At 32.9% G+C, this 23,174-nt stretch overlaps 6 protein-coding genes across 8 annotated transcripts in view; 2 read left to right on the top strand and 4 right to left on the bottom strand.

Moving 5' to 3' along the window:
- Positions 1 to 23,174, top strand: part of LOC123308272 (patj homolog) — a 34,054-nt gene that overhangs the window by 3,683 nt on the left and 7,197 nt on the right. For 2 of the 3 annotated variants that reach the window (XM_044890860.1, XM_044890862.1), the window contains exon 6: positions 126 to 2,449. The exons of the other annotated variant lie outside the window; for it this stretch is intronic. In XM_044890860.1, the coding sequence (XP_044746795.1) occupies positions 126 to 344 (219 nt within the window). In that variant the 3' untranslated portion in view covers positions 345 to 2,449. Of the gene's footprint in view, positions 1 to 125; positions 2,450 to 23,174 lie in introns of those variants that run through there. 3 annotated transcript variants of the gene reach the window in all.
- On the bottom strand, positions 3,091 to 4,818 carry LOC123308277. Its single transcript, XM_044890868.1, has 3 exons — positions 4,526 to 4,818; positions 3,589 to 3,804; positions 3,091 to 3,286 (listed from the first exon to the last, which is right to left on the bottom strand). Exons 1-3 carry the CDS (start codon positions 4,572 to 4,574, stop codon positions 3,183 to 3,185), a joined length of 369 nt encoding a protein of 122 aa, XP_044746803.1. The 5' UTR covers positions 4,575 to 4,818; the 3' UTR covers positions 3,091 to 3,182.
- LOC123308273 (proton-coupled folate transporter-like) lies at positions 7,866 to 10,367 on the top strand. The gene is made up of 5 exons (XM_044890864.1): positions 7,866 to 8,847; positions 8,904 to 9,005; positions 9,109 to 9,246; positions 9,315 to 9,555; positions 10,195 to 10,367. The coding sequence occupies exons 1-5, from the start codon at positions 7,917 to 7,919 to the stop codon at positions 10,295 to 10,297; spliced, it is 1,515 nt and encodes a 504-aa protein (XP_044746799.1). The 5' UTR covers positions 7,866 to 7,916; the 3' UTR covers positions 10,298 to 10,367.
- On the bottom strand, positions 10,895 to 12,599 carry LOC123308274. Its single transcript, XM_044890865.1, has 2 exons — positions 11,505 to 12,599; positions 10,895 to 11,123 (listed from the first exon to the last, which is right to left on the bottom strand). The coding sequence occupies exons 1-2, from the start codon at positions 12,457 to 12,459 to the stop codon at positions 10,936 to 10,938; spliced, it is 1,143 nt and encodes a 380-aa protein (XP_044746800.1). The 5' UTR covers positions 12,460 to 12,599; the 3' UTR covers positions 10,895 to 10,935.
- On the bottom strand, positions 13,234 to 15,637 carry LOC123308276. The gene is made up of 2 exons (XM_044890867.1): positions 15,462 to 15,637; positions 13,234 to 14,114 (listed from the first exon to the last, which is right to left on the bottom strand). Exons 1-2 carry the CDS (start codon positions 15,474 to 15,476, stop codon positions 13,758 to 13,760), a joined length of 372 nt encoding a protein of 123 aa, XP_044746802.1. The 5' UTR covers positions 15,477 to 15,637; the 3' UTR covers positions 13,234 to 13,757.
- On the bottom strand, positions 17,516 to 21,112 carry LOC123308275. Its single transcript, XM_044890866.1, has 2 exons — positions 20,844 to 21,112; positions 17,516 to 18,370 (listed from the first exon to the last, which is right to left on the bottom strand). The coding sequence occupies exons 1-2, from the start codon at positions 20,859 to 20,861 to the stop codon at positions 17,987 to 17,989; spliced, it is 402 nt and encodes a 133-aa protein (XP_044746801.1). The 5' UTR covers positions 20,862 to 21,112; the 3' UTR covers positions 17,516 to 17,986.

The raw sequence follows: 23,174 nt of genomic DNA, 5'->3' as shown, positions 1-23,174 counted from the left end.
TTTTTATTACTTTTTTGAATCAATTCATAATACTGTGTTATATGTGTTGATAATATGGAAAGAGCGCAAAATTATTGAAAATACTATTATGTGCGCCAAAACGCATCACATCACAATATTTTTAGGTTATCGTTGTGAGAAGCTTGGTTCCTAAAGGTGTAGCTGAGCAAGATGGAAGGATAACACCTGGCGATAAATTGGTTAGTGTTAATAATAAGGTGATCAATAATGTTACTCTAGATGAGGCGGTACAAGCATTGAAATGTACCTTGCCAGGACCAGTCAAGTTAGGGTTTTGTAAGCCGTTGCCCCGTTGTAGAGTAGCAGCAGACAGTACCCAGTGATTTCTTCAGGATTTATCGAAGGTTATTCCTCATATTGATTTCAATATATTCATTATTTTTATACATATTATGAAATTTTCAAACTTGATGAAAAGATGATTTGAAAGTATTTTCGGTTGTCTAGCAATTTTTGTGTTTTTTAAATAGATATTTCAGCAATAATTTTGTCTTCCAAAGACGATGTTTAATTATACTTTCATACATGGTCTGCTTTATAAGTTTTGTAAATAACATTAAGAAAAAGGTTTTATTTGTTGTGATTGGTTTTTGCAACTTCGGAAACAAGAATTGTTCTATCCAAAATACCTTTTTGCACGTGTTCAGTTTTTCTTTTACCGACTTGTTTAGTTGAACAAAAGCTGCCTGATTTGAAATGATTATGACCCTGTTAAGGTCCGCCAATTCAGCTGAAGGCATTTCTCATCAAATTCAAAAAAACAATTCTATTTTTAACGCACCCATTTTAAGGAAAAGTGCAACTGAGTATCGGAATATTTTCCCTGATAAAATGCAAGAGATCTTTATTGCATGGAATCTGTCAAGCTGTAGCAGAAATCGTACCTCCAACTTCCCAAAAGAAAAAATAAATATTTATTAAAATCGTTAAATAAATATGAAATTTTGTAGGTTGTGAGATTATACTTGCAGGCAAGTATTATAAATTTAGATATACCTAATCGATGCTTGAATAGGCAAGCATTCAATGAAGATGAAATCATCGGAAATTCCATGTTTATTTCGTTTAGGAATTCGTTCATCTTTCCATCTACGATAAGTTTCAATAGACGTTGAAGGGGTATACTGTATATGCTTTTTGTAACAGTTTAAAAAATTCGCTAGACACTATTTTTAGTCTGGGAATTATGGATATTTATATTGATTGCTCGAAATTAATGACCTAGAGATTTACAATAGTTACAGGATTTTATATTCTAGTTCCTTCTAATAGAAACTTAAAAGTGGTTGTGAAATTCCATTCAAAATACTTAATTTATAAACTTTGTAGATGAAAAGACATGCTTAACTAATATTTACTTGTAGTAAGTTGTCAAATCAACAAAGAGACAAAAGTAGATAAGTAATACACAAATTTGAATGCTTCTTAAGTTGCACGCTTATGTTAACTATACCGTTGATCTCATTTATAAGTCTAGATATAACAAAATGATGACAAAAATAAAAACAGCATAGAAATAATGACGATGACATTCTTACATAAAATCAAGAATATACAGCAAAGAAGGTGCAATAGGAGATTCAGAACTTCTGAAAGAAGTACTTGGGTTACTTCGGTATTCACATTAGCGTGCATTGGCGTAGTTATTTTAAAATTAGGCGGTGCCGTGCAATAAATTTAAACAATTTTACTTCTTATCTATTATCTCGACTAACTCATAAAAGTATCTTGAGCACTTCCAGTGACCTAGTCATTCGATGAACAACGTTTTCGCACCAAAGTTGAAGTTATTTCAACTTATCTTCTTTATAACTTAACCCATTGTCTATTATACGCCACTGATAACGAACAGAGTTCTGTCAGTGTGTTTGACCTTGCCACCTTCTACGTCATCACCTTTTCACTCTGAAATGAATTGCACCTCCTTTACTATATCTTCTTGCATGAAATCAACTCTTTACTCTGCGTAAAAACAGAGAAGAAATTCTTAGGTGCTTTGGAATCGGTAATATGAATTCCACATTATCATATTCTATCCAGTTCTAGTATATATTATATCGTTCCTTTGAAAATAATTACCTTAGAATAGAAAACCAATATATTTGATATTCAAATTGAATAAACACTCACTCAAACGAATGCTCAAAAGCATGTTTCTCTAATTGATGGACAATATTAATAAAAAAAAACAAATATGAGCACAATCACCTTGCCTTTTTCCAACCTCCGTAGCTCTAAGTAACATCAAGTGCACACTATGAAAATGAACGTATTGACTCAAAATTATGGGCACAAGTTTTACAAATTATTGTAAATGTTGAGAATGTTATGTTTTAACCCAGTTTGTCATGTGAAAAAATTTAATGACGCAGTATTTAAAAAAACTTCTAGTCATGTTTAGATTATTTTGAAATAAAGACTAAAATAGGATTCGTGCGTTTTTAATTCATTCAAATAATTCCCTACTGACTTATGTATTGGTAAGAACGATAGAGATAAAGGAGGATCTAACAGCAGAAATGGAAGGTGTAAATGAAAAACTTCATAAATTAATCAAACAACCATGTCGCCGATACTCGATGAAAACTCAAAACCTGATTTCATGTAACAATTTTTACCATTACATAAGGGCGCTGCCAGGAGGGTGGGTTAGGCAAACAAAGTTCTCCCTAAATGACGCAGTGTGAAATTGTGATTCTCCCATTAGTGCAGGGGAGTTGACCCTACGAAATATATATTCCTGTTGGCATTTATGTCAACTTTCAAATTTTTAAATCTTTATTGGTGCTGTTTTTCTTGATAAATATATTCTATATACGAATTGCCAAATCCTTCATTCAATCGTGATTGTGATCCTATGAGTATTTCTTTGTTTTCCAAGCTCGATAATATTTTCTCTAACAGAAAATTGAATTATGTTTGCATAAGTTTTTCACTTATGAAAATGAAAAATAAATATTAGGATCTAGTTCCGTTTTATCCTCAATTTCACTCCTAAACCCAAATATTTCAAGTTTCAACCTGTTTTTTTACCAGTGGTAATAATAATAGATGTTAGAATATTCCAGATTTAATGATTTATTTCAAGTACCTACTCTCTATTGATAAATATGCAATACAGATAGTTAATATCACAAAATGTCTATTTATATACTATATAATCATTTTTTAATGCAGCAGCATGCGGTGATAAGCTTGTGTTCCCTACAAGTGTTGGCATGAAGAAAACTGCAGTCAGCATAATAACATTGTTGTGGCAATTGTTCTGAAAATAAATTGATTGATTAAGTTGAAGAATTCATCTCGAATATTAGGAAAAATATGTTGGTAAATCAACTGAAACATCCCTTATTAACTTATTTCCTGATATTTCTAGAAATGATAGAATAGTCCAGAAACAATGCATTTCCTCGAAACTGGTAAAGCGAATATAAAATTTCATATTTTTCAAGAAATTTCCGCAAAATAGTTATTTTCCTAACAAGTGCGGTAAGTGATACTTTTTCCGCACCAAACTGCCGTTGCCAAGTGCGTTGTCCGAAGTAAAATACGAAATACATTTCTTACCATAGGGATTGTTTGGGTTACTGCAACAGCAGGAATCGTGGAACAGTTTGTCACCGCAGTAACTGAAAACGGAAGGATCGCATTCCGGACATCGCCTTCTCGAATCATAGGGGTTGTGAGGGTTGATTAAGGAATTAATTCCATTGCTGAATCCAAAACCGTTCAAACCTTGCAATACGTTTGGGCCATAAGGTCTGCTAGGCTCGTTGAATAATCCTTGAATGAAACGAGCACTCAGACAAAATATGTTGCTTTATCATACACCGGTTTTATTTATTTAATGATCATGATTTACTTTATTCTTCAAACGCCCTTTTAGGCGAATTTTTCATGTTCTATTGACGTATGCCTGGAAGATATATACAGGTTGTGAATGAATAGTTGAGAAAAAATTTAAGGAGCGTTTCCTTGTCAAAAAATAGTGTGAGTCTCAGACACAGACTCTAAAGATGACAACTGAAAGCAATTTTTTTCTTAGAAACCAGATAACCGACAGAATATTATTATTATATTACTTGAGCGACCTTCGAACGCGTTACATATTTGCAAATTTATAGTAAATAAACCAGAGATCACACATTGTTATACACAATGAGAATGTTATCATTCGATTGAATCGCTTATTCTGAAGTCTACATGAATATGAAAATTCATTTTTTGCGCGATTTCAATAATTCGTTGAATAAAGATAAGAATATTTTAAAAAAAACGTTGTATATTTTTACTTTGATAATATTAGAGCGGGGTATAGTTTTTTTGGCTTCTTAATAAAAAAGAAATACAAGGTAAAACTTGTTCTAGTTTGCGTCAGAAAAGGAAATGTTAATCTGTACGCATCATAATTTACGGAGAAATCATTATTTAAGAATGATGAAATACGAAATCATTCAACAAACTGAGCACCATGTTTAACTACAAAAGTTCAAAATTGTCTTACCTAATGTGCACACGATAAATACGTTCAAAACTAAAATTATAGCCTTCATTTCGAATTTGTTCTAATGGGTAGGAGGAACTGATGGCACTAACATATAAGACTGAATGCATGGGAATGAGAGAAATCGCGAATCTGTAACTGTATTTTGAACTGCCCGTCGTAGGATGTATGTTAATGACTTCGATTAACAGTACCTTTATTCAGATTTTTACAGATGACTTTAAAAAATACCGTCGAATTATACAATACAGAAGTAAAAGAGATTTTGTTTGAATTTTCGATAAAGAACCATTGTTTGGTTTGTATATTCGGTGGTGTCCTGACTCCTGAGATCATTAATTTAGGGTACTAACATTTATTTAGTTTTATGATCAAATATTGAATTGATGTGGGCGTTACTGGATGAAAATCCGTGCAAACATATACCTATATGCGGAGGCTCGAAAGAAGATTGATTGGTAATTTGAGAAACTAGTAATTTTGTTTTTTTTTTTCAAGGGACTTCGGTGTTTCTTGTAATAACTACAAATTTCGTACCAATTTTTTTCTACTTCAATAGGCCTCTATTCCTCATCATTGTGAGACACCGTAGGTACTGTTCAATTCAATTATTTTTCGGTGTGTAGGTATACTTCCTCATCATTTCACATTGCTATAAAAACTAGTTATATAGGTATGAATTTCCAAAGATTCTCTTCAGGTAGTGATGCTGTGGTTGGGGATTTGAGCAATTATATTCTAGAGATTCTTGTTTTTCATATCGGATATAATCAAAACAAAAATTCGTCTATTTATAATAATGATGGGTAGTAATCATGGATATCAGAGTTCGTGCTTCTTGTGATCATCAACAAATGTTAAGGTAGGCCCCAGGCTTTCGCATTCCAGCTCCAACCTTGACGTGACAAATTTGTCATATCCTGAAAGATGATAAAGTTGTAAATATCGACACCTTGGGGTTTTCGTTGCAGGATGTATAGGATGTCCGTTAAAAACCTACTTCATATATTGTAGTACCTCAAGTTATCTTAGTAGTAGGTTAATATAGTTGGAGAACTGTACGATCTTGATATGGCAATTTTAGAATAGTTCAGGAAAACAAGACTACAAAAATCATATTTCCGAAACACTTGAGTTTAGTACTAAGAGTATTCAAATAACTCATCTCTGAAAAAAGAAGAGACGAAGAATGTAAAGGTTGCCCAGGTCATAAAATTCTTTGCAATGTGGAATAAATACCTACCGTGAAAAATTGAAGATTATATAGTCTGAAGTGAAGACTTCGAAAATAATGTTGAACCAAAATAAGTTCATGTTTGACAATTTTTATTCAATTATATGCTCGCTCGCGTAATATTTCGAAATTTTCAGGACAGGCAAAAATTTCGAAAATTCATAATTAAACAAAAGAAACTGATTATCACTGGGATGAATTTTTACCACTACGCGTGTTTTGCACCTGGAGGTGCAATATATTTTCATAGCGAAACACGCGTGTAGTAGTAAAAACTCATCCTAGTCAATTTTAGTTTTTTTTGTTTTTGTTGTTATTAATGTGATAAATGTAAATATTTAGGATTGTGACGAATAAATATATGCTCTGATTTCTGATTGCTCTGTGATTTGAAAATTCCTCAAGAAATTGATGCCGATTAGTCATAGAATAGATATGTCGATGTCTTGTAGTGTAATCTCATCAAGATTTTGATCTAGAAATAAAAGAATAATGGATACTCAATTACTTAAAGCAAGAAATGATTCCAAAACTTATCATAAGAAATTAGAGACCATCAAGAATGAGACGAACAGTTTGGTTCTTCTGAAAGCAGAGCGGCAATCCATCAAGTTTGATCTATCTTCTCAAATCCAATCGAAGCAACACGACAGGAAGAAACACCTAGAGGTTCTGAAAACACTCAGAGAAAAACTCAAAATTATGAATGAATCTCGTAGAAAAGGTACTAGAGTAATTAAAAATTATAAAAAAGACATGGAATCATTCAAAATGAAGTACGTGAAGGTGCTTGTAGAAGAAAATTGGGGGAAGAAAGAGGAAAATTCATCAGACTTGGATGAGGTCATCCAGGAATACGAAGAAAAAATCTCTTCAATCGAGAAGAAAATCGAAGAGAATGGAAAAGTTATAAGAAATGCGTTATCCCCCGAAAGGATTTTCGAAAATACAACGGTATTATCATCGATAGAGAATTAGGGTCAAGGGATCACTGTATTTTTAATGCAGTTTAATTTTTTGATTGAATTTCTTTTTGAGTTTTTATATTTTACTAACTGAGACTGATTGAAGTATATTTATGTCTAATATAATAAAATTCATTCTATTACTAATATATATAGATTTGAATGAATACCTTTGATTCTGATACTTTTTTGAATCTTGATAAACAGAGGCTGTAACAGGAAGGATTTAAGTGAAAAAAATATGCTAAACTGGGAATAGCGAAAGGCCTTTGAACTGAGATATCACTTACACCATCCCCTATTCAAAATATAGGGTTGAATAAGCGATATGATTTTGAATTTCATCTTAGAATTTGTGTTTCTTTCTGTATTGCGAATACAAATTTGTTCTGTTCGTTTTTTATGGTTCAAAATGATTTATTTTAGAACAAAATGAATGTACAGATCATTCAAAGTATTCTCCATCGCTGCTTGGCTACTACTTTTTTTGCCTCGTCTTTTGAACCAATTTTCGATTTCTGTGAAAGAAGTGAGCCAAATCATGCTGCATCCGTCTGAACAACCAGTACCAGTAGGAAGGCATCTAATCAGAAGGGGCAATATCTGAAGTATACAGCAAAATGCTTCAGTTGAGCGTTTCTAAATATTTTTTACGACTTATATTGGGAGTTGTAAAGGTACAACTCCCAATATTTCCATAATGAATCATTTTTATGTAGTGAATAAAAATGGCCCGACTTTCGTGATGTAGTCAGAAAACACTCTGTACATGTATGGATTCAAAACGGAAAAAGACTCGAGCGGACAAGTCATCAATCCCTATTGAATAATAACCAAATAGTATATTGTCTTGAAAATAAATTAAAATTCCATTATATATGTTGCTAATTCGATTCGCAACATTCACAAAATCATTCTGGAGTAATCGAAACCCATCCAATTTTTCATGGAAGAAAGATTGACCTTCGGCATCATCTTGAATCTTCCTTTTCATTCAATCTCAGGATCCTCATCCGCATGCTTCGGCAGATATTTAAAAAAACTGGTTTTGTACGTGAAGAGTGAAGGATTGAGTATATTATCAAGCATAGTACCTTTTAGGGTGTATTTCATCACGATTTGCATCAATCAATGTAGGTGTTTTATTAGTGATAATGTGACCTAGTGACAGTTTATATTGAAACATACAAGGATGACTTCTACACAGGATCTCGTGAGCCAGTCAAATGTCGATTTATCACCGAAAAAGGACTCATTGCCGGGTGGAGCAATTAGGAGGAAGTGGAATTATCTGAAAGAAGTGATAACTGTTGAGCCTCTTGTAACGTCTTACTTAGTGGCTGCTGTTATATGTCTACCAGCTTTATTAACCCTCGAACTTGAGAAATCGTGTCGTTCCAACTTGGGGTTGAACGAGACAGTGTGTAAAGCAATACGAGACAGTGAACACGACAATTACACGGATGTCAATGATGAAATAACGATTCTTCTGAACGGGGTTCACTCGTGGCAGGCTCCATGTCAAAATTTCGCGCCACTGATACTTGTGCTCTTCATAGGGTCCTACAGCGATCGACGCCAAATACGGAAACCCTTCATGATTTTGCCGCTTGTTGGAGAACTGTTTGCAGTTGTTGGATGCATCTTATCGGTGATTTTCATGGAAGAATGGCCTGTTGAGGTGCAGGGTTTTCTCCAAGCGGTGGTTCCTTCTCTTTTCGGTGGACCTACGATGTTGATAATGGCGGTTTTCTCGTATGTAGCGGATTCCAGCACTGTGGAAATGAGAACTGTAAGGATAGCTATAGTGCAGATGATTCTTAACGTAGCTATACCGATAGGACAGTTCTTGAGTGGTTTTCTCTTTATCCGTTTGGATTACATTGGTGTTCTTCTGGTTGCCGCTGGTCTTTATCTTTTCGGTATTGCTTACGGCATATTCTTCATCAAAGAAGCGAAACTACCCAAGATTCAAAAAGACAAAAGTTTGTTAGCGGACATGTTCGACCCAACTAATGCACTGGACACGTTTAAGGTCCTTTGGAAGAAAGATGCCCACAAGGATCTGCCTCTTCTTTGGGGTATCTTGGTATTATTCTTCATTGTAACTGGTGTTTCAAATGGTTGGCATTCATTGAATTACCTACGCGAATTTTTATTAAATATCTTCTTATTGCAGTAAATCTTACAACATTGTTCCTGTATTTGCGAAATACTTTTCATTGGACCGGCCCTGACTTTTCTCTCTTCTCAGCAACAAATACTGTTATTCATTTGATTGGTGAGTTCAGAAAAAAAAATTATTTGGAAGATTTTTCTTCACGAATATGCACAGGATGGAAAGAATTCGATGGAACAAAATAATTTCGAATTATAACTTTCAGGTATTGTCCTATTCGTGCCGCTTTTCACGAAAGTCTTCAATTTGAGCGATGTGACAATATTAATTTTCACATTTCTGGATAAAATAGCCACCACGATTATTACAGGATTGGCAAGATCAAACATAGTATTATATATAGGTAACCATTGTTCAAATGAATCGATGAACCCGTGTATCACTTTTTATATATCATATGTTTTTTTTAAGGGTGCTTCGTGAGTATAATCACCAACATCACAATTGTAGCACTGAGATCAATGGCTACAAAAGCTGTATCTGAAGAAGATCTGGGAAAAGCCCAATCGCTTTTTGGCATATGCGAAGCCTTAGGTATAGCTGCAATGACACCACTGATCAATACAGTATTCACGGCAACTCTTAATGATTTTCCATCTGCGTTTATTTTCATTGAGACCATAGTGTACACTGTATGCTTCCTGATGGCATTGTGAGTATTGAACTATGAACTATACACATATATCATACCAAAATACTTCTCTGATCATATACTAAATTTTCATAAAGGTATGTAAAATTCAGATACTATACGGGGTGATCCAACGAAATGGCCTATTAGACGTTTATGGAGAACTATTTACAATTTTTTGCTGAAAATTTGCATGTTGTTTCGGCAATAAACTTTCTCCCTGAAACATTTTCAGACCTCTGCAATTTCCGGTTATACCGGAAACAGCCTAATACTTTCTCATTTTAAATGACTGCATTTTCAGCATAAAATTATGATTAGCTCCTCATAAACATATCTAATAGACCATCTTGATGAATCACCCTACGCGTATTCCCAAAACTAGTATTAATTGATTTTTCAAATTACTTGGGCGACTCAATTATCAGTCTTATCCTGAAAAAGGTTAATGAGGTGTGAGTCATGAAATCGTCCATTAAAATAATCCCTTTTACCAAGTAACTATAGAGTACCCTCCATATAAATAACCTTGCGTCGGTTAATCAGTTTTGGCTATCCCTCTAGGAAAATTTCTCAGTACGCCAATGAATGCGCGAGTCGTTAATAACCGCTTGTAATAAATGCGATCATTGATTTTATATCAATACTTTTCTTTTCCAGTTCTTTCTACTGCAGAGGAAATGAGCCAAATGAAGAGAAACAACCTCAAGAAAGAGCGGAATATAAAATGAAGAATGATGAATTTCAGACTACACATATATAGATTATACATACTGATTATACACGATCATAGTATTCGTTAAGTTTCAAATAAATATATTTTTATTACATTATTTCTTGACAAATTACTTGAGTAGGTGTATTCTATTAAAATATAAATTTGACATAACTATTATATATATATATATAGTATATTCTAATTTTGTAAGCACCGAGAGGGAGAAGCGGGGGTTATCCAAACCGCTGCATCTCTCCGGTCGTGAACGAAGCCCAAAGAGAGTCGAATCAGACTGTGCCAATGTAACACTCAAAACTAAACCCTGGAGCCATATAGACAAAGACAGCTCGGGAAATTTTAAATTTTTGACGTTTACATAAACGTTCAGGACCTTATATTAGAGGAAAGTTCTAAATTCCAACTCAATTGGCTCCGAATTTTCAAGGAAAATAATATTTTCAGAGATAAACAAGTTCATCAACAGCATGGGTGTTGTGTCTGTTTATTAATTTGAACTTCATGCGCTCTCTGGCACTCACAAAATGCAGCATGCTGCCAGTGCTTTCGATTAAGTGATAATGAAGAAATTTTCTTCAGATATGGGGACACATGAAAAACGATGTATTTTGCTTCAAAGCCAGATAAAATTAAATAATTTATTGAAAATTAATTTATAACAAGTATTAAAAAGATAAATCAGTATTCTTGCTCTTTACAATTGATTTAGGTTTACTTTCAGTGACTATGCCGTAACTGTCTGATTTCAATAATAGTTTCAAAAACTTCTTCGTATAAATACTAGGTAAGGGCACATTACTCTCCTTACACCACCTTATAATTTCTGAATAGTTTCCAATGCTGACTTGGAGAACTGTAAAAAAACAAAAAAATGTACTCTAAAGCCCGTTTGCAACAGCCGAGAATTCTCTAGAAAATTTACTCGAGATTTCATTCGCCGTGAATTATGGACCGTTACATACGCACTTTCGGTAGAATTCTCTGTTCAGTTGCGTACAAAATAATCTCTGCCGTTTTCTTGCGAGAATTTTGTAGAGAATTCTCGGCTGTTGCGAACGGGCTTTAGTGGCAAACATTGCTAATATTCCATTATTCTACAACTGCAAATAATTGAAGTGTTGCAATATTTGTATTTTGTTTATTCAACAAATTTTGAAGACAACAGTGAATTTTTAAATAATATATTTCTGTGAGAAATAAACATTGTCTAAACCATATAAAATATACTACTTACAATGGTAATCTAAAAAAGCCATTGCCACAATGCTACACTGTTCTTTCATATTCATTACATGAAAACATTCAAGTAATTTGTAGACCGGCTCTGTTCTATGACTTCTTAGAGTAGTAATCAGTAAGAATGGCAAACGGTTTGTTATAACTTCAATTAATCTCCTATCTTCATATAAAAGATTCAAAGCGAGTTTTTGATCAGAGTACAGTTCGCTCATATAACATGATTCCCAAATGCAAGCTAAGAAGAAATAATCCTTATGTCGATTGATTATGTTTTTGGCAACTTTCAACATGTAAAGTAAAACTGCCTCACTGTTGTTTTTAACTTCCTTAGATATGAGTCGTCTTAGAGTAATTCTAATGTATCTCCTCAGAAAAGGATTTATCATATACAGTTCTTGAAACATATCTAATCCTTTTATAACAAGCCCCTTCTCCCATATTGCTTGAGCTATATAAACATCAAAATTGAAGTTTGATGGCAATCGAACATCTCCATATTTACACAACTTTTCCAAATCATTTATTAAATCTACTTCTCCATTTTGAGCGCATACACTTAGTAGTTGCAAGATGAGATCTTGACTTGGACATGTTTTTGTTCTTGAACATTCTCTCAGTAGTTCTACAATAGCAGTATCATTGCATTCTACAAGAGCACTATTGAATATTTCATCGAGTTGTTCTTTACTCATCTTCCCAACATCTAAACTGGAATTAAAATTGTTATTTTTCGGAGGTAGTTTAATTGCTTTCATTTTTTCGTTCCTCATGTCCCATGCGTATTTCTTTTTTTGTAGAAGTTCAGTTGTGAAATTATCGATGGCATCTTCTAAATCTACGGTGGACGAGCTCTCTGAAGGTGTTGACTGTTTTAAATTTTTTTGTAGATGAAAAGTTGGACGGTATATCCTACTTAAAATTCTGGGGGAAGACAACCGAAGAAGAGCCATTAACAAGGGATATTCAATATCACATTTTTGTGGATACAATTCATAATCATCCCTATAAAATAATGATTTCAATTAACTGTTATTACTCAACAATTCACTCAGTAGCTGTTTGCAGGTTAGATTTGTGTCAAATGTCAAAACCACAGACAGGACAGAGACAGGTTATCTCTGATCACAGATAAATAGTTATCTGTGATCGTGATAATTCTACTCTGTAATCTGTGTTCATCGTCGAGCAAAGTTGTTTTGTGGATCAGTGTCGTAGATAGAGGAATTTATCTACCATCAGGGGGGTCGAGGGGTGGGTATGGAATGTATGGATATGGTGGTATAAGATGTAAGATTCACTGAAAGCTGTGAAATTCCATTAAAATTTTTATTTTTACAGTTACAAATAGTGAAAATAATAAATAATGTATTTTTCATTCATCAATAAGCACTCATTATCAAATCATAATCCATAAATTAATACATATATCGAAAATTTAAACCGAACCACAGCGTGTAGGAAATTTAGGAATTTTTTTTTCTTATAATATTTTCGAGGAATTTTTTAGCATAAAGTTGGTTTTTTAGGCTCGAGTGGCACTCACTGCTTTGGAAGAAAAACTCTCGTAAGGTTTTGAATATAATGCCGAGGATAAACAATTCAATAATAATGTGATTTGATGTAATGGAAATTTAAATGTAAAAAATTTTTTACAATTTCATTTTTATTGAGACAATAATATTGCTTATTTCTATGAATAACAACATTCTTATTTTGTCCATTTCAAAGTCAAGAAGGTATTATTTTCATTTTTATAAAAATCCGTCAACGTATGTGCTACCAAAACTTTATCACAGAAATAAATGATTCCGAATGAAATAAATAATTAGAAATGAAAAACTACATAAGTAAACTCTAGTATCTTGTCAATTAACCTATTTAAGTATCGAAAGATATGTGCTATAAGGAACTCTTTCTGATATAAATACAGAATTATAATATAATTCTGTATCTCTCATATTATGAGTGATAAAATAATCTAAAAAGTTGTCGTGAAAAAGTTACCGAATCCTTGATAATGGCACGAGCACATCTTTGCATATTTGTCTCCACATTGAAAGTTATGAAAGTTATACAAAAGGTTCTGTATCCACAGTTTCAGAATCTGACTTTCGCTTGGGGACATTTTTCGAAAATTTCAACAAGGTTTTAAATGAAAGAATCAAGGAGATTTCAAAACTGATGGAGTCCATGTCAAATATTTCCTAAAGCTCAGGTCCCTATTAGATCTGAAAGAGGTTCGCCTTTGTTAGTACTTCTCGAATCCTTGTAAAACACACGAGAAAACACTAGCTACGGCATTGTCTTTTGTGTCCGCTACTGCATGGGTGCAAACGGTCAAAATTTTTTTCATGAGATCACTTTTCACGATAGGTTCAATTTTTTTCATATCAACACGTTCCTGCGCTTGCAGATAATGATTTCTTGCAGGCGCCCTCTTCTGTAACCACTTTTGTATCAGTTGCTTAACTTCACCTTCCTCTATCCTTATTCCATCTTCCTGGTAGAATGGAAAAGGATTTTTCATTGTGGGAACATGAACATTTGGAGGTACTGTTATGACTATGCTAGCTTCCAGAGACGGCGAGAAAATCATGAAGAATACCTGAAACATAAAAATGGACCAGTTAACATATCTATCATGTTGCGTTACCAAAGCTTATTAGTTTTAAAAGTGAATAAGTTATTTTGCGGTTTCACATTTCGACAAGTCCAAAAGAATGCCCACTATTTTTTGGCTAAAATAAGATTCTAGACATAAACTAGAATTATATGCCTCCAAGTTCAATTGAAATTCAAATTGGAACATGGGAATCGTAGAACCAGCGCTTTCGCCATTTCGTGAATTGGAAACTCATTTTTACAGGATATTAATATGGTTTTTGAGAAAAGCGGAAAGCCTCTATTGAAAAAAAAGTAATACTTTAATGCCAACTGAAATGGTATACAGTATTTTATAGAGACCTTTTATAACTTAATCATTTTTTCCCTTTTCAGAGCACCTTCAAAACAGAGTAAAAGCAGTATTGATTATGAATTATGATAATTATTATCAGAAATGTTTTTTCCTACCGCAATTTAGAACGAAAATAGTTTTTACTCCACTGTTTCTTCGACAAATTTATATTTCAATCGATTAAATCAATAACGTTCTCACCTAATTGTTGTTCATTATTTTCGATAATAAAACTGTTGAAATTTCAGGTGCCCTTTTAATTTTTTTTTGCTTAATTTCAAAGTATTATTATTATTATTATTGCAAATCTGTGAATTAAAACTTAAGAAAAAAATGTATAGCTTCTTTCGAATAAAACGGCCTACACACCGTAACGATTTATGGATTTATCGTATTGTAATTTTCTTCACAAAAGTAACTACTGAAGATATGAATTTTATATATACCTACTAATTTTAATTGATAATTGTTCATTATAATTGATAATTAAATTATACGGTGAAATAGCTGTTGGAAAATCATATTACATATGTAGGTCAGACTCATAAAATTTAACAGATTACGTCAAAACGTAACGTTCTTTTAAATCGGCCTACATTTTTAACATTAAGGTCTTGGCCATGCAGATTTTTTTCATCCCATTGCTATCTGAACATTTGAAAATTTACAAAAAATTGTCCAAGTAGCATTCTCATTTCAATTTATCTTTGAGAATAGAAGAAAATTAGTATTCAAAAATATTACTCCTATTGCGATATTTTACTAGGTACAATATTTGAATCTATTTCTAAAACAAACCTTTTATATAATTTCCTAAATCAATCGAAACTTTTTTCTATGAGGTTCATTGCAAGCAAACGCGAAATTATGCTAATAATGGATCCCTGATGTTCATTAGGAGAATGCAAATTTTGGAAAATAATTTGTTTTTTAAATTTCGAATGAGGGAACATGAATAAAAAATATTATATGTCAACAGAAGAAATTCAAGCTCACCAAAAAAATGTACATATTACGATTCAAAACATTTAGAGCACACACACAAAAACACAAGTCCCTATTAACCTATTGTCTATACAACGAAACGAAATCATGCACAGGACACATTACTGAACTTTCAACTGTAAATCGTAATCAATTGCAGACCAGTCTTCCTGGAAAATCTGAGACCGCTTTGAACCCAGCCGTTTGTAAATAATCAATCGTTGATGATAAAAATCGAAATAACAGAAATATTTCTTCAGAAATTCTGGTTTTTCGTGTGGTGAAGGAGTTTACACTCGTTTTGTTCGGCGAAGGTAAAATTTTCTTTAAATAAAAAACAATCATTTCATCCGGAAAGGTTTTCATGGAAAAAAATCTCAAATAATACTTAGTAGCATAACTTTGCTTCCATGCACAAGAAAAGGCTACTACTTTGAAGTGTCCTTAGTAGGCGACCATGCTTCTAAAAAAATTAAAACCAATCAAATCCTCATTCATTTTGGGGTCCTTAGCCGTTGTTCATCAAGTATCGCCCACATCCTATCTTTCTTAAAGATTGGATTTCGTTCTCACCTGCTGCTATATGTGTATATTTGAACAAAACATGAATACCTAGTTATTGAGATGCAGAAAAAATAAAGGATGCCAAAAACGTGTTAATTTTTGAAATTCTCCTACCCTGAAACAAAACTGCCCACACAAAATGAAACTTTTTTTCTGGTTATGTTTATTCTACATGTAATTCTGCTGAAAATGAAAATACTCATCCAACAACAACTTTATTTTTTGACGAAATCTATAGGGAAAAATCGTGAACATAAAGTTAAACGAAATAAAAGTATTTAATTTAATTTTTTCCATATCAGGCTCTATCTGGGGGTGTATTGTATCACCCCCATCATAAACCGATGAAAATTTTTGAATATGAAGGTGATAATCATTGAAAAGACAACATTTTTCTAGTACACATATTGAACGCCTAAAAATTCATATTTTCCTGAATATGGCTATCAGAATAATAGAACAATAATATAATTTCCAATCATTTTCCGAAATGCGAAAGATTTAAGGGGTGTGATATCTTGTCAAAAAATAAGACTTTCATATGAGTTTTTTTTGAGAAGCCACCTGAAGATATGGCACCCGAAACATACTTTTTTCTTACAAACTAGAAAACTGACAGTAATAAAAATGAGCTCCCTGTATGTATCGCGTTATAATATTAAAATTCAATATCTTATTATGACTATCGGAAACCAGAAGCTATAACTGTGATATCCACACGCAGTTTGAATGTGTTATTTTCTTATGCAGGCAGATAAGTCTGAAGTCAGTCGGCAAAACACAAAGGAGCTTTACTTATTCACTCATATACTACAGAAATCTAGAGTTATAGGTCAAAATGAGATATAGTTACTACGTATTAACTGTTTATCACGAAATCTTATGAAAAATCAATTCATACGTAAGCAGTGCAGATCGATGGAGGAGAAATATCAGCTGACGAAAATTGTTCAACTAAGGCCCGGTACTTTCACCTTCGAATAAATTTTATTCAACGAATAATGACGTACCGACATTCGATCTATGACAAACAAACTCTTCTAATTAAGTTTCAATGACAGATTTATTCGATGAATAACACTATCTGAAAGTGAAAAGACTGCATTTTTACTAATCTTACGAATAAGACTCAATAAATGCGAATAAATTTATTTATTCGCACGTGAAAGTACCGGGCCTTAGAAAAGTTACCATACTTCTTACTTCTGACGCATAATTTTCGAAGTGATTTTCGAATCTTCAGGAAATCGATTGATTTATTATTCAGGTTTCATAACTTCGAGGTCCATAAAATCTGCATTCTATTCAATTCAACAAATTTTCAATACAATATATTTATCCATTCCTATTGATCTTTCAATCCATTTTCTTCAAAAATAGGATATCATGATCGAAAATAGTCTTCATTGATAATAAAATAGTCAACGATGTACTTTTGTATACCTATACCTTTTTCTGTTCCACTAGATTTATACAACCAAGGTAAATAAGAGTAAATTTCATTGAAAGAACATGACTTTATTCATTATGAAGGCACTAGGATTTTCCAGAAATACGAACGGATAAAAGGAAACATTCCTTATATATTAATCAACTGGCTCTTCAAGTCTGAGTAAACATTAAAACTAAACATCATAACCAAATAAAGAAACACAAATATCAGTATGACTACTCTGAGCTGTTTCTTCTGATAGTTTAGCCCAACCTATAAAACCAACACCTACAACTCAAAGTCAATAATCTTGATTTGTGTATCGTTATTATCTATAAGAATAGTTTTTCATTCATCAAAAAACAGCACAACATACAGTTCTTTTGCAAAATGAAAGATTCTACAAACTACAAAGTTTTGGACATTAAATTCTCGAAATAGTCTGTTGAGTACTTCATTTATCTCGCGTATAAATATGATGATTTTGAGTAAAAAAAATCGAGCACCTGATGGAAAGATTAATTATTTCCTTCAGACCAATCTATCTCCAATAATATCCATTGCTCCATCCTCTGTATCCACTGCCCCAACCATTATACCCTCTGCCACCCCATCCATAGCTTCTATAGGAGGGATATCCTCCATATCCCCAGCCTCTACCCCAACCCCATACCGGTGTCCTGTAATAGCCGCCCCAGAAGGTGTTGGCCGTCTCCAAATCTTCTTTGTCGTTTTTCTCATCTGGTTTATCGGAGAGAGGAAGATCTGCGTCTATTCTATCTATGGCTGCTGGCTGTTGCACTTTATTTTCGACTTCTTGTACAGCAACGTGTTCAGCTTGATTTTTTGCATCTTCTGCTCGAGGCTCAGTTAAAGGGACAGCTTTCGTGCAGAACACTAGGATTGCTAAGCAGCAAAACAGTAGCTGTTAGGAGAAAGAATCTATTACTCGAAATACATGAGAGGTTTCTATAATAATATTAATAATATGTTCTGCAAGCGAGTTCAGGAAATGTACCTTACAGGGTGTGAATGAATAATCGCGAATAAATTTAAGGGGTAATTTCTCGTCAAAAAATAGTTTTTTTTGAGCAGCCCCTGCTTAGATACAGCCCCAAAGACAAAGATGGTACCTGAGAAACAATTCCTAATTGTTTTCTTAGAACCAGAAAACTGAGGGAAATGAAATAGCAGACATTCTATGGGAGCGAGAAAGCAATAAAAAAATGTTAGTGGGTTCCCCTATAATTTCTGATTTTTCACATGATATCCGGCGCCTAGTAGGTAAAAGTTCATAGATAATTCCATCCTATACGACTCGCACTGCCTACTTGTCCATTTTTTTCTCAAAACCTCATTTGTTCAAAGTGAATCAAAAATAAATTTTTTAATGGTATAATATGAATAAGGAAAAAAGTTACTTCGAAAACAAATTTTAGGGGTGGCGTTTTCTATTGCTTGTAATAATAGAGGGGAACAACACCAAATTTTTTTATTGCCTTCTCGCTGTCATAGTATGTATGCTCAGTTTCGTTTCTGTTCTCTGGTTCCTGAAATAAATGAAAAATAGCTTTTCATGTGTAATAGGCAATCTTTAGGGATGAGCTATATCAAAGGGCTGTTAAAAAAAAATATACAGGATGAGTCTTTGACCCGAACAATTATTTTAACAGTAAATTCGTCAAAAGAAACACTTGTTTCGTTGTTTCCTATATACCATTTTTTCCGATTCGGCACTGATAAAAAGATATGGTCATTTTAAGTTTTCATAATTTAAGAAGTGCCACCCCTGGAAAAACAAAATAACCTTCAGCTAAATCTGTGACACTACGCATCTGTGAATTTTTATAAACAGAGTTGTATTCAGCCAAAGTACCCAATTTTTCAAATGTCACGGATACTTTTTAATTTTTGAACATCACATTACTCGAAAACGGCGCATTATACAAGAAAATATGAAGAATAGTTTTATTTTAAAAAACGTTCAAATATTCATTAGATAGCATAGCGTCCAACTTAGTTTCAAGATTTGGGTTCTTTGAACCCACACTATTTTTGACAGGGTATCACCACTTGAATTATTTCGTCATTATTCATTTGCACACTGTATGAAAAAAGTAAAATTCGGTTTGATTATAGATTAACCATTTCATCATAAAGAGTTGATGAAGTAATAGCGTCAGTAAATACCATTGAAGATATGGATTTACTTTTTTGTGTGCTGTCGCACCCATTTTCATATTGTTTCAAAGTATTGATTAAGATCAATCCATATTGCAAATTGCAATGATGTACTAATTTAAATCTTTTCCTTCCATTCGCGAAAATTTTGGTCAAGATGTTGGTACAGCTTGCCAATTCAATTTACGCCAATGGACTGGGAGGGTAAACTTTTGAACTTATTCCAGAGTACAATTACAAGTTTTTTACTTGTACTCTGCTCATTCTACAGCATTATTCAAATTGAATCACGAAATTAATTTTTAATTCAGGTAATTATTGAAACGCAAAAACCTGATAATCCTTTCCCATATAGTAAACACATTTATATAAGCAATTAGCAATTTCCTTTTTTTATTCGACTAGTTGTAGGAACGCTGTTCCAAAAGTAGTCATGTACGATGATTTATATAAAAGATAGATTTGAGTTATTTTAAATTTTCATATTTTGGGAATATTTTATGGATTCCATATAAATAAATCGAGTGCATAAATTAAAGTTGATTTCAGATCGGTGAAGTTTTCCAATAATTCATTTACACATTAAAAAAATTTGAAAATTACAAACCAAAATGAAGAAACTTGTCATTATTGCAAGATAATATCGAAAAGAAGGATAATCATAAGTATTTCATCGAAAACTCAATAATAATCAGGTAAGAGGTAATAAAAAATTTCAAAAAAATAAACATCAAAATACCATCAAATATAAGGAGAGTTAGTTTTGTCCACAACTGTTTGAAGAATGAAGAGGTACTCGAAAGCCTCGATAGGACTCAAGACTACATCTGCAATATACTTGATATAATTTCATCAGATTTGAAAATTTTCAATTTTCCATTAGGTTCAAAAGAAGAAAAATAGTGCTAATTTATTAAATTCTTAAATTCTCTGCTGAATCTAGAATTGATTGAAAACCTATAACAGAAATTTCATTTCCTGAGGCTTTTGATCCAAAAAATAATTCTAAAAAGCCTGCAGAATTATGTTATTTTCAGTGTTTTCATCATCAAGATAATTTTCATCAAAATGTAAATGGTGGCATCAAAAAAAAATAAAAAATACGGGAGGATGATTATACGGACATGCGATTGAAATATTTTCTTATCAGTCGAAAGTTCACTTGTAACCGAGGCTGTTTGGTACTTGGAAAATACGAGAAAATTGTAGGTACTTACATATTTGCTTGTCATCATTGCTAAAGACACCGATCGTTTTGATGGTGGAAATTCATGGGTGGAGTATATATAGACACAAGGAGTTTCAAGGGCTTTGACCGTGCAATCAGTGCTTCTTCAATAGCACCTGGTCAAGGCCAGAATGCGAAGAACAAGATGCGGGATCTGGGTGCATTGATTCGTCTACTGTGCCGCAATTTTTTTAATGCCCATATATGAGTCAGTAGTAAACAACAGAGAAGTTCTGGTTGTACGGGTTAATCTCACAATTTTTCCAAAGGAAAAACCCATCATTTGGTGTCGATTCATTGACTGTAGTATCTGAATCTTGATTCTATTTCTTTTTCTTCGACACTGCTAATGGGGTATGAAAATGTCGTTAAGGATATAAAAAAAGGTAGGTACTCCTGGTCTAATGCTCTGAACTCAAGTGTTTCTAGGCGAAACGTCCTGAAATAGTAGAAAAATTACGCATTCTTAAACATTTCTGTGATATTTTTGTAACTATTCGTAGTGTACTATGCTACAAACAGTAGGCGGATGATTTTATTTTTTGTTGAGAATAATGAAAGACTATTTACTTATAGAAAATTTCAACGAAATATCTCTTGCCTATTCATCAACGGAAACGTGAAATTTTAACACCCCGTATCTCAGAAGGGGTGCTTATGTGACCCTATGTTTATTCACGAAATAATACTCCATTTTTCTTATATTTAGTAAACATCCTGCTTGCTTTTTCGCTCATGTGAAACACAATGTACAGGGTGGGTAAAATTGGTGATACCTGAACTGCAACTTTTTAACCCATCGAGATAGAGGAAAATGAATGTGCTATTCATGTCGTTTTTTCTCCAGAAACTAAGGATGCTATCAACTGCATTCCTCTATCTTCTTTTGTTTTTGAGTTATAGGCCAAAAAAATTTGGGCGATTTCAACTTTGGTCATTATCTCCGTTTCTGTTTGTGCTAGGATATGGAAATGAAAACATTGTGCAGACACCTTTTTGATAGAAATCCAGTGGCGTACTATGATTTTTTCTATAGGTTTATTTGCTGAGCTATAACATAAAGTTGTGTTTTCTCTTATAAAAACAGTAGTTTGAAATGACTTAGAAAGAATCTCCATTTTTTGCCGTTTCAGAAATATATTTCATAACACACCTTCATGTTATAGCTCAGCGAATATACCTGTTGGAAAAAATCATATTACGCCACTGGATTGCTATCATTTCAACATCCTAGCTTAAACAGAAACGGAGATAATGACCAAAGTTGAAATTTTAATTTTGACCTATAACTCGAAAACAGAAGAAGATAGAGGAATGCATTATTAGTTTCTCGAAAAAAGACGACCGTAATATGCCATGCATTTTTTCTATCTCGTTGGGTTGAAAAAGTTGTAGTTCAGGTATCACCAATTTTGACCACCCTGTACAAACATGGTTATGGTTATTTGAATCCATAAATCAAAGATTTTCCTGAATATATTAACAAACTAATGACAAGACAATCACCAATTCAATTCGGTGCATCAAAAGCCTTAATTTACTGCACGACATATATTACGAAACCTCTAATGAGGAAACGTGTTTGCGAATAGAATGACCATAATTTCAGAATATCACACATAACACGAGATTGATTTAATTGCAAAAGTTCGCTTGGATCACTAATTCCTTCGAAAAAAATAATTAACTGATGAGAATATTGCTGAATTCATACTACGCGATAAATGACAACAACATATTTTTATTGAGGGAACTTTGGATATGAATAACAATTGCACAATGAAACCGGTTAAGGAATAGGTACTGCAAATTAGGAGCAAATTCAAATGTATGAGAAAATAAAGTTGAGTAAATTTCAACAATGTTCGTTAACTCAGTGATCTCAAAAAACTGATTACTCATAACTATTTAAAGTTGATGAAGTATAAGGAAATGAAAATACCTATGCAGGATGTGCTGGCATGTTCACACATGATTCACAAACTTTTTGTACATTTCCAAAAATGTCCAAACAAAACAAAAGCAGCTTCATCTGAAACCAAAGTATAGGTACAGTCGATTGGACATTTTAGACATTTTAGATTGATTTTTTTTATTTGAATATTTTGAAAAGAATCATATGTGAACAGGATGTTAGCAGAATCCTTCTCGTCAACATATAAATGAGAAAATAGAGATTACGAATCACATATTTGTCACGTATACAGTACATACATATTTAAATCATTCGAAAATCAATTCGACCAAAAACCAAATCGTTGATGGAATACTATATGTGGAAGATTCAGAAGATGATAAACCATTTCGTTACATCTGATCT

This window comes from Coccinella septempunctata, chromosome 2 (genome assembly GCF_907165205.1).
Source record: "Coccinella septempunctata chromosome 2, icCocSept1.1, whole genome shotgun sequence".
In the NCBI taxonomy this organism is placed as follows: domain Eukaryota; kingdom Metazoa; phylum Arthropoda; class Insecta; order Coleoptera; family Coccinellidae; genus Coccinella; species Coccinella septempunctata.
This window is presented reverse-complemented; position numbering and strand designations above follow the sequence as displayed.

What these genes read in the sequence shown, in the direction of transcription:
- LOC123308277 (XM_044890868.1), bottom strand. Translation starts at nt 4,574, where the DNA reads ATGAAGGCTATAATTTTAGTTTTGAACGTATTTATCGTGTGCACATTA. An exon ending in ATTTATCGTGTGCACATTAG is followed by an intron (nt 3,805 to 4,525) that starts GTAAGACAATTT and finishes GTTTCATTCAAG; the next exon opens with GATTATTCAACGAGCCTAGC. An exon ending in TAACCCAAACAATCCCTATG is followed by an intron (nt 3,287 to 3,588) that starts GTAAGAAATGTA and finishes ATTTATTTTCAG; the next exon opens with AACAATTGCCACAACAATGT.
- LOC123308274 (XM_044890865.1), bottom strand. Translation starts at nt 12,459, where the DNA reads ATGGCTCTTCTTCGGTTGTCTTCCCCCAGAATTTTAAGTAGGATATAC. An exon ending in GGCTTTTTTAGATTACCATT is followed by an intron (nt 11,124 to 11,504) that starts GTAAGTAGTATA and finishes GTTTTTTTACAG; the next exon opens with TTCTCCAAGTCAGCATTGGA.
- LOC123308273 (XM_044890864.1), top strand. Translation starts at nt 7,917, where the DNA reads ATGACTTCTACACAGGATCTCGTGAGCCAGTCAAATGTCGATTTATCA. An exon ending in TACTGTTATTCATTTGATTG is followed by an intron (nt 9,006 to 9,108) that starts GTGAGTTCAGAA and finishes TATAACTTTCAG; the next exon opens with GTATTGTCCTATTCGTGCCG. An exon ending in AAACATAGTATTATATATAG is followed by an intron (nt 9,247 to 9,314) that starts GTAACCATTGTT and finishes GTTTTTTTTAAG; the next exon opens with GGTGCTTCGTGAGTATAATC.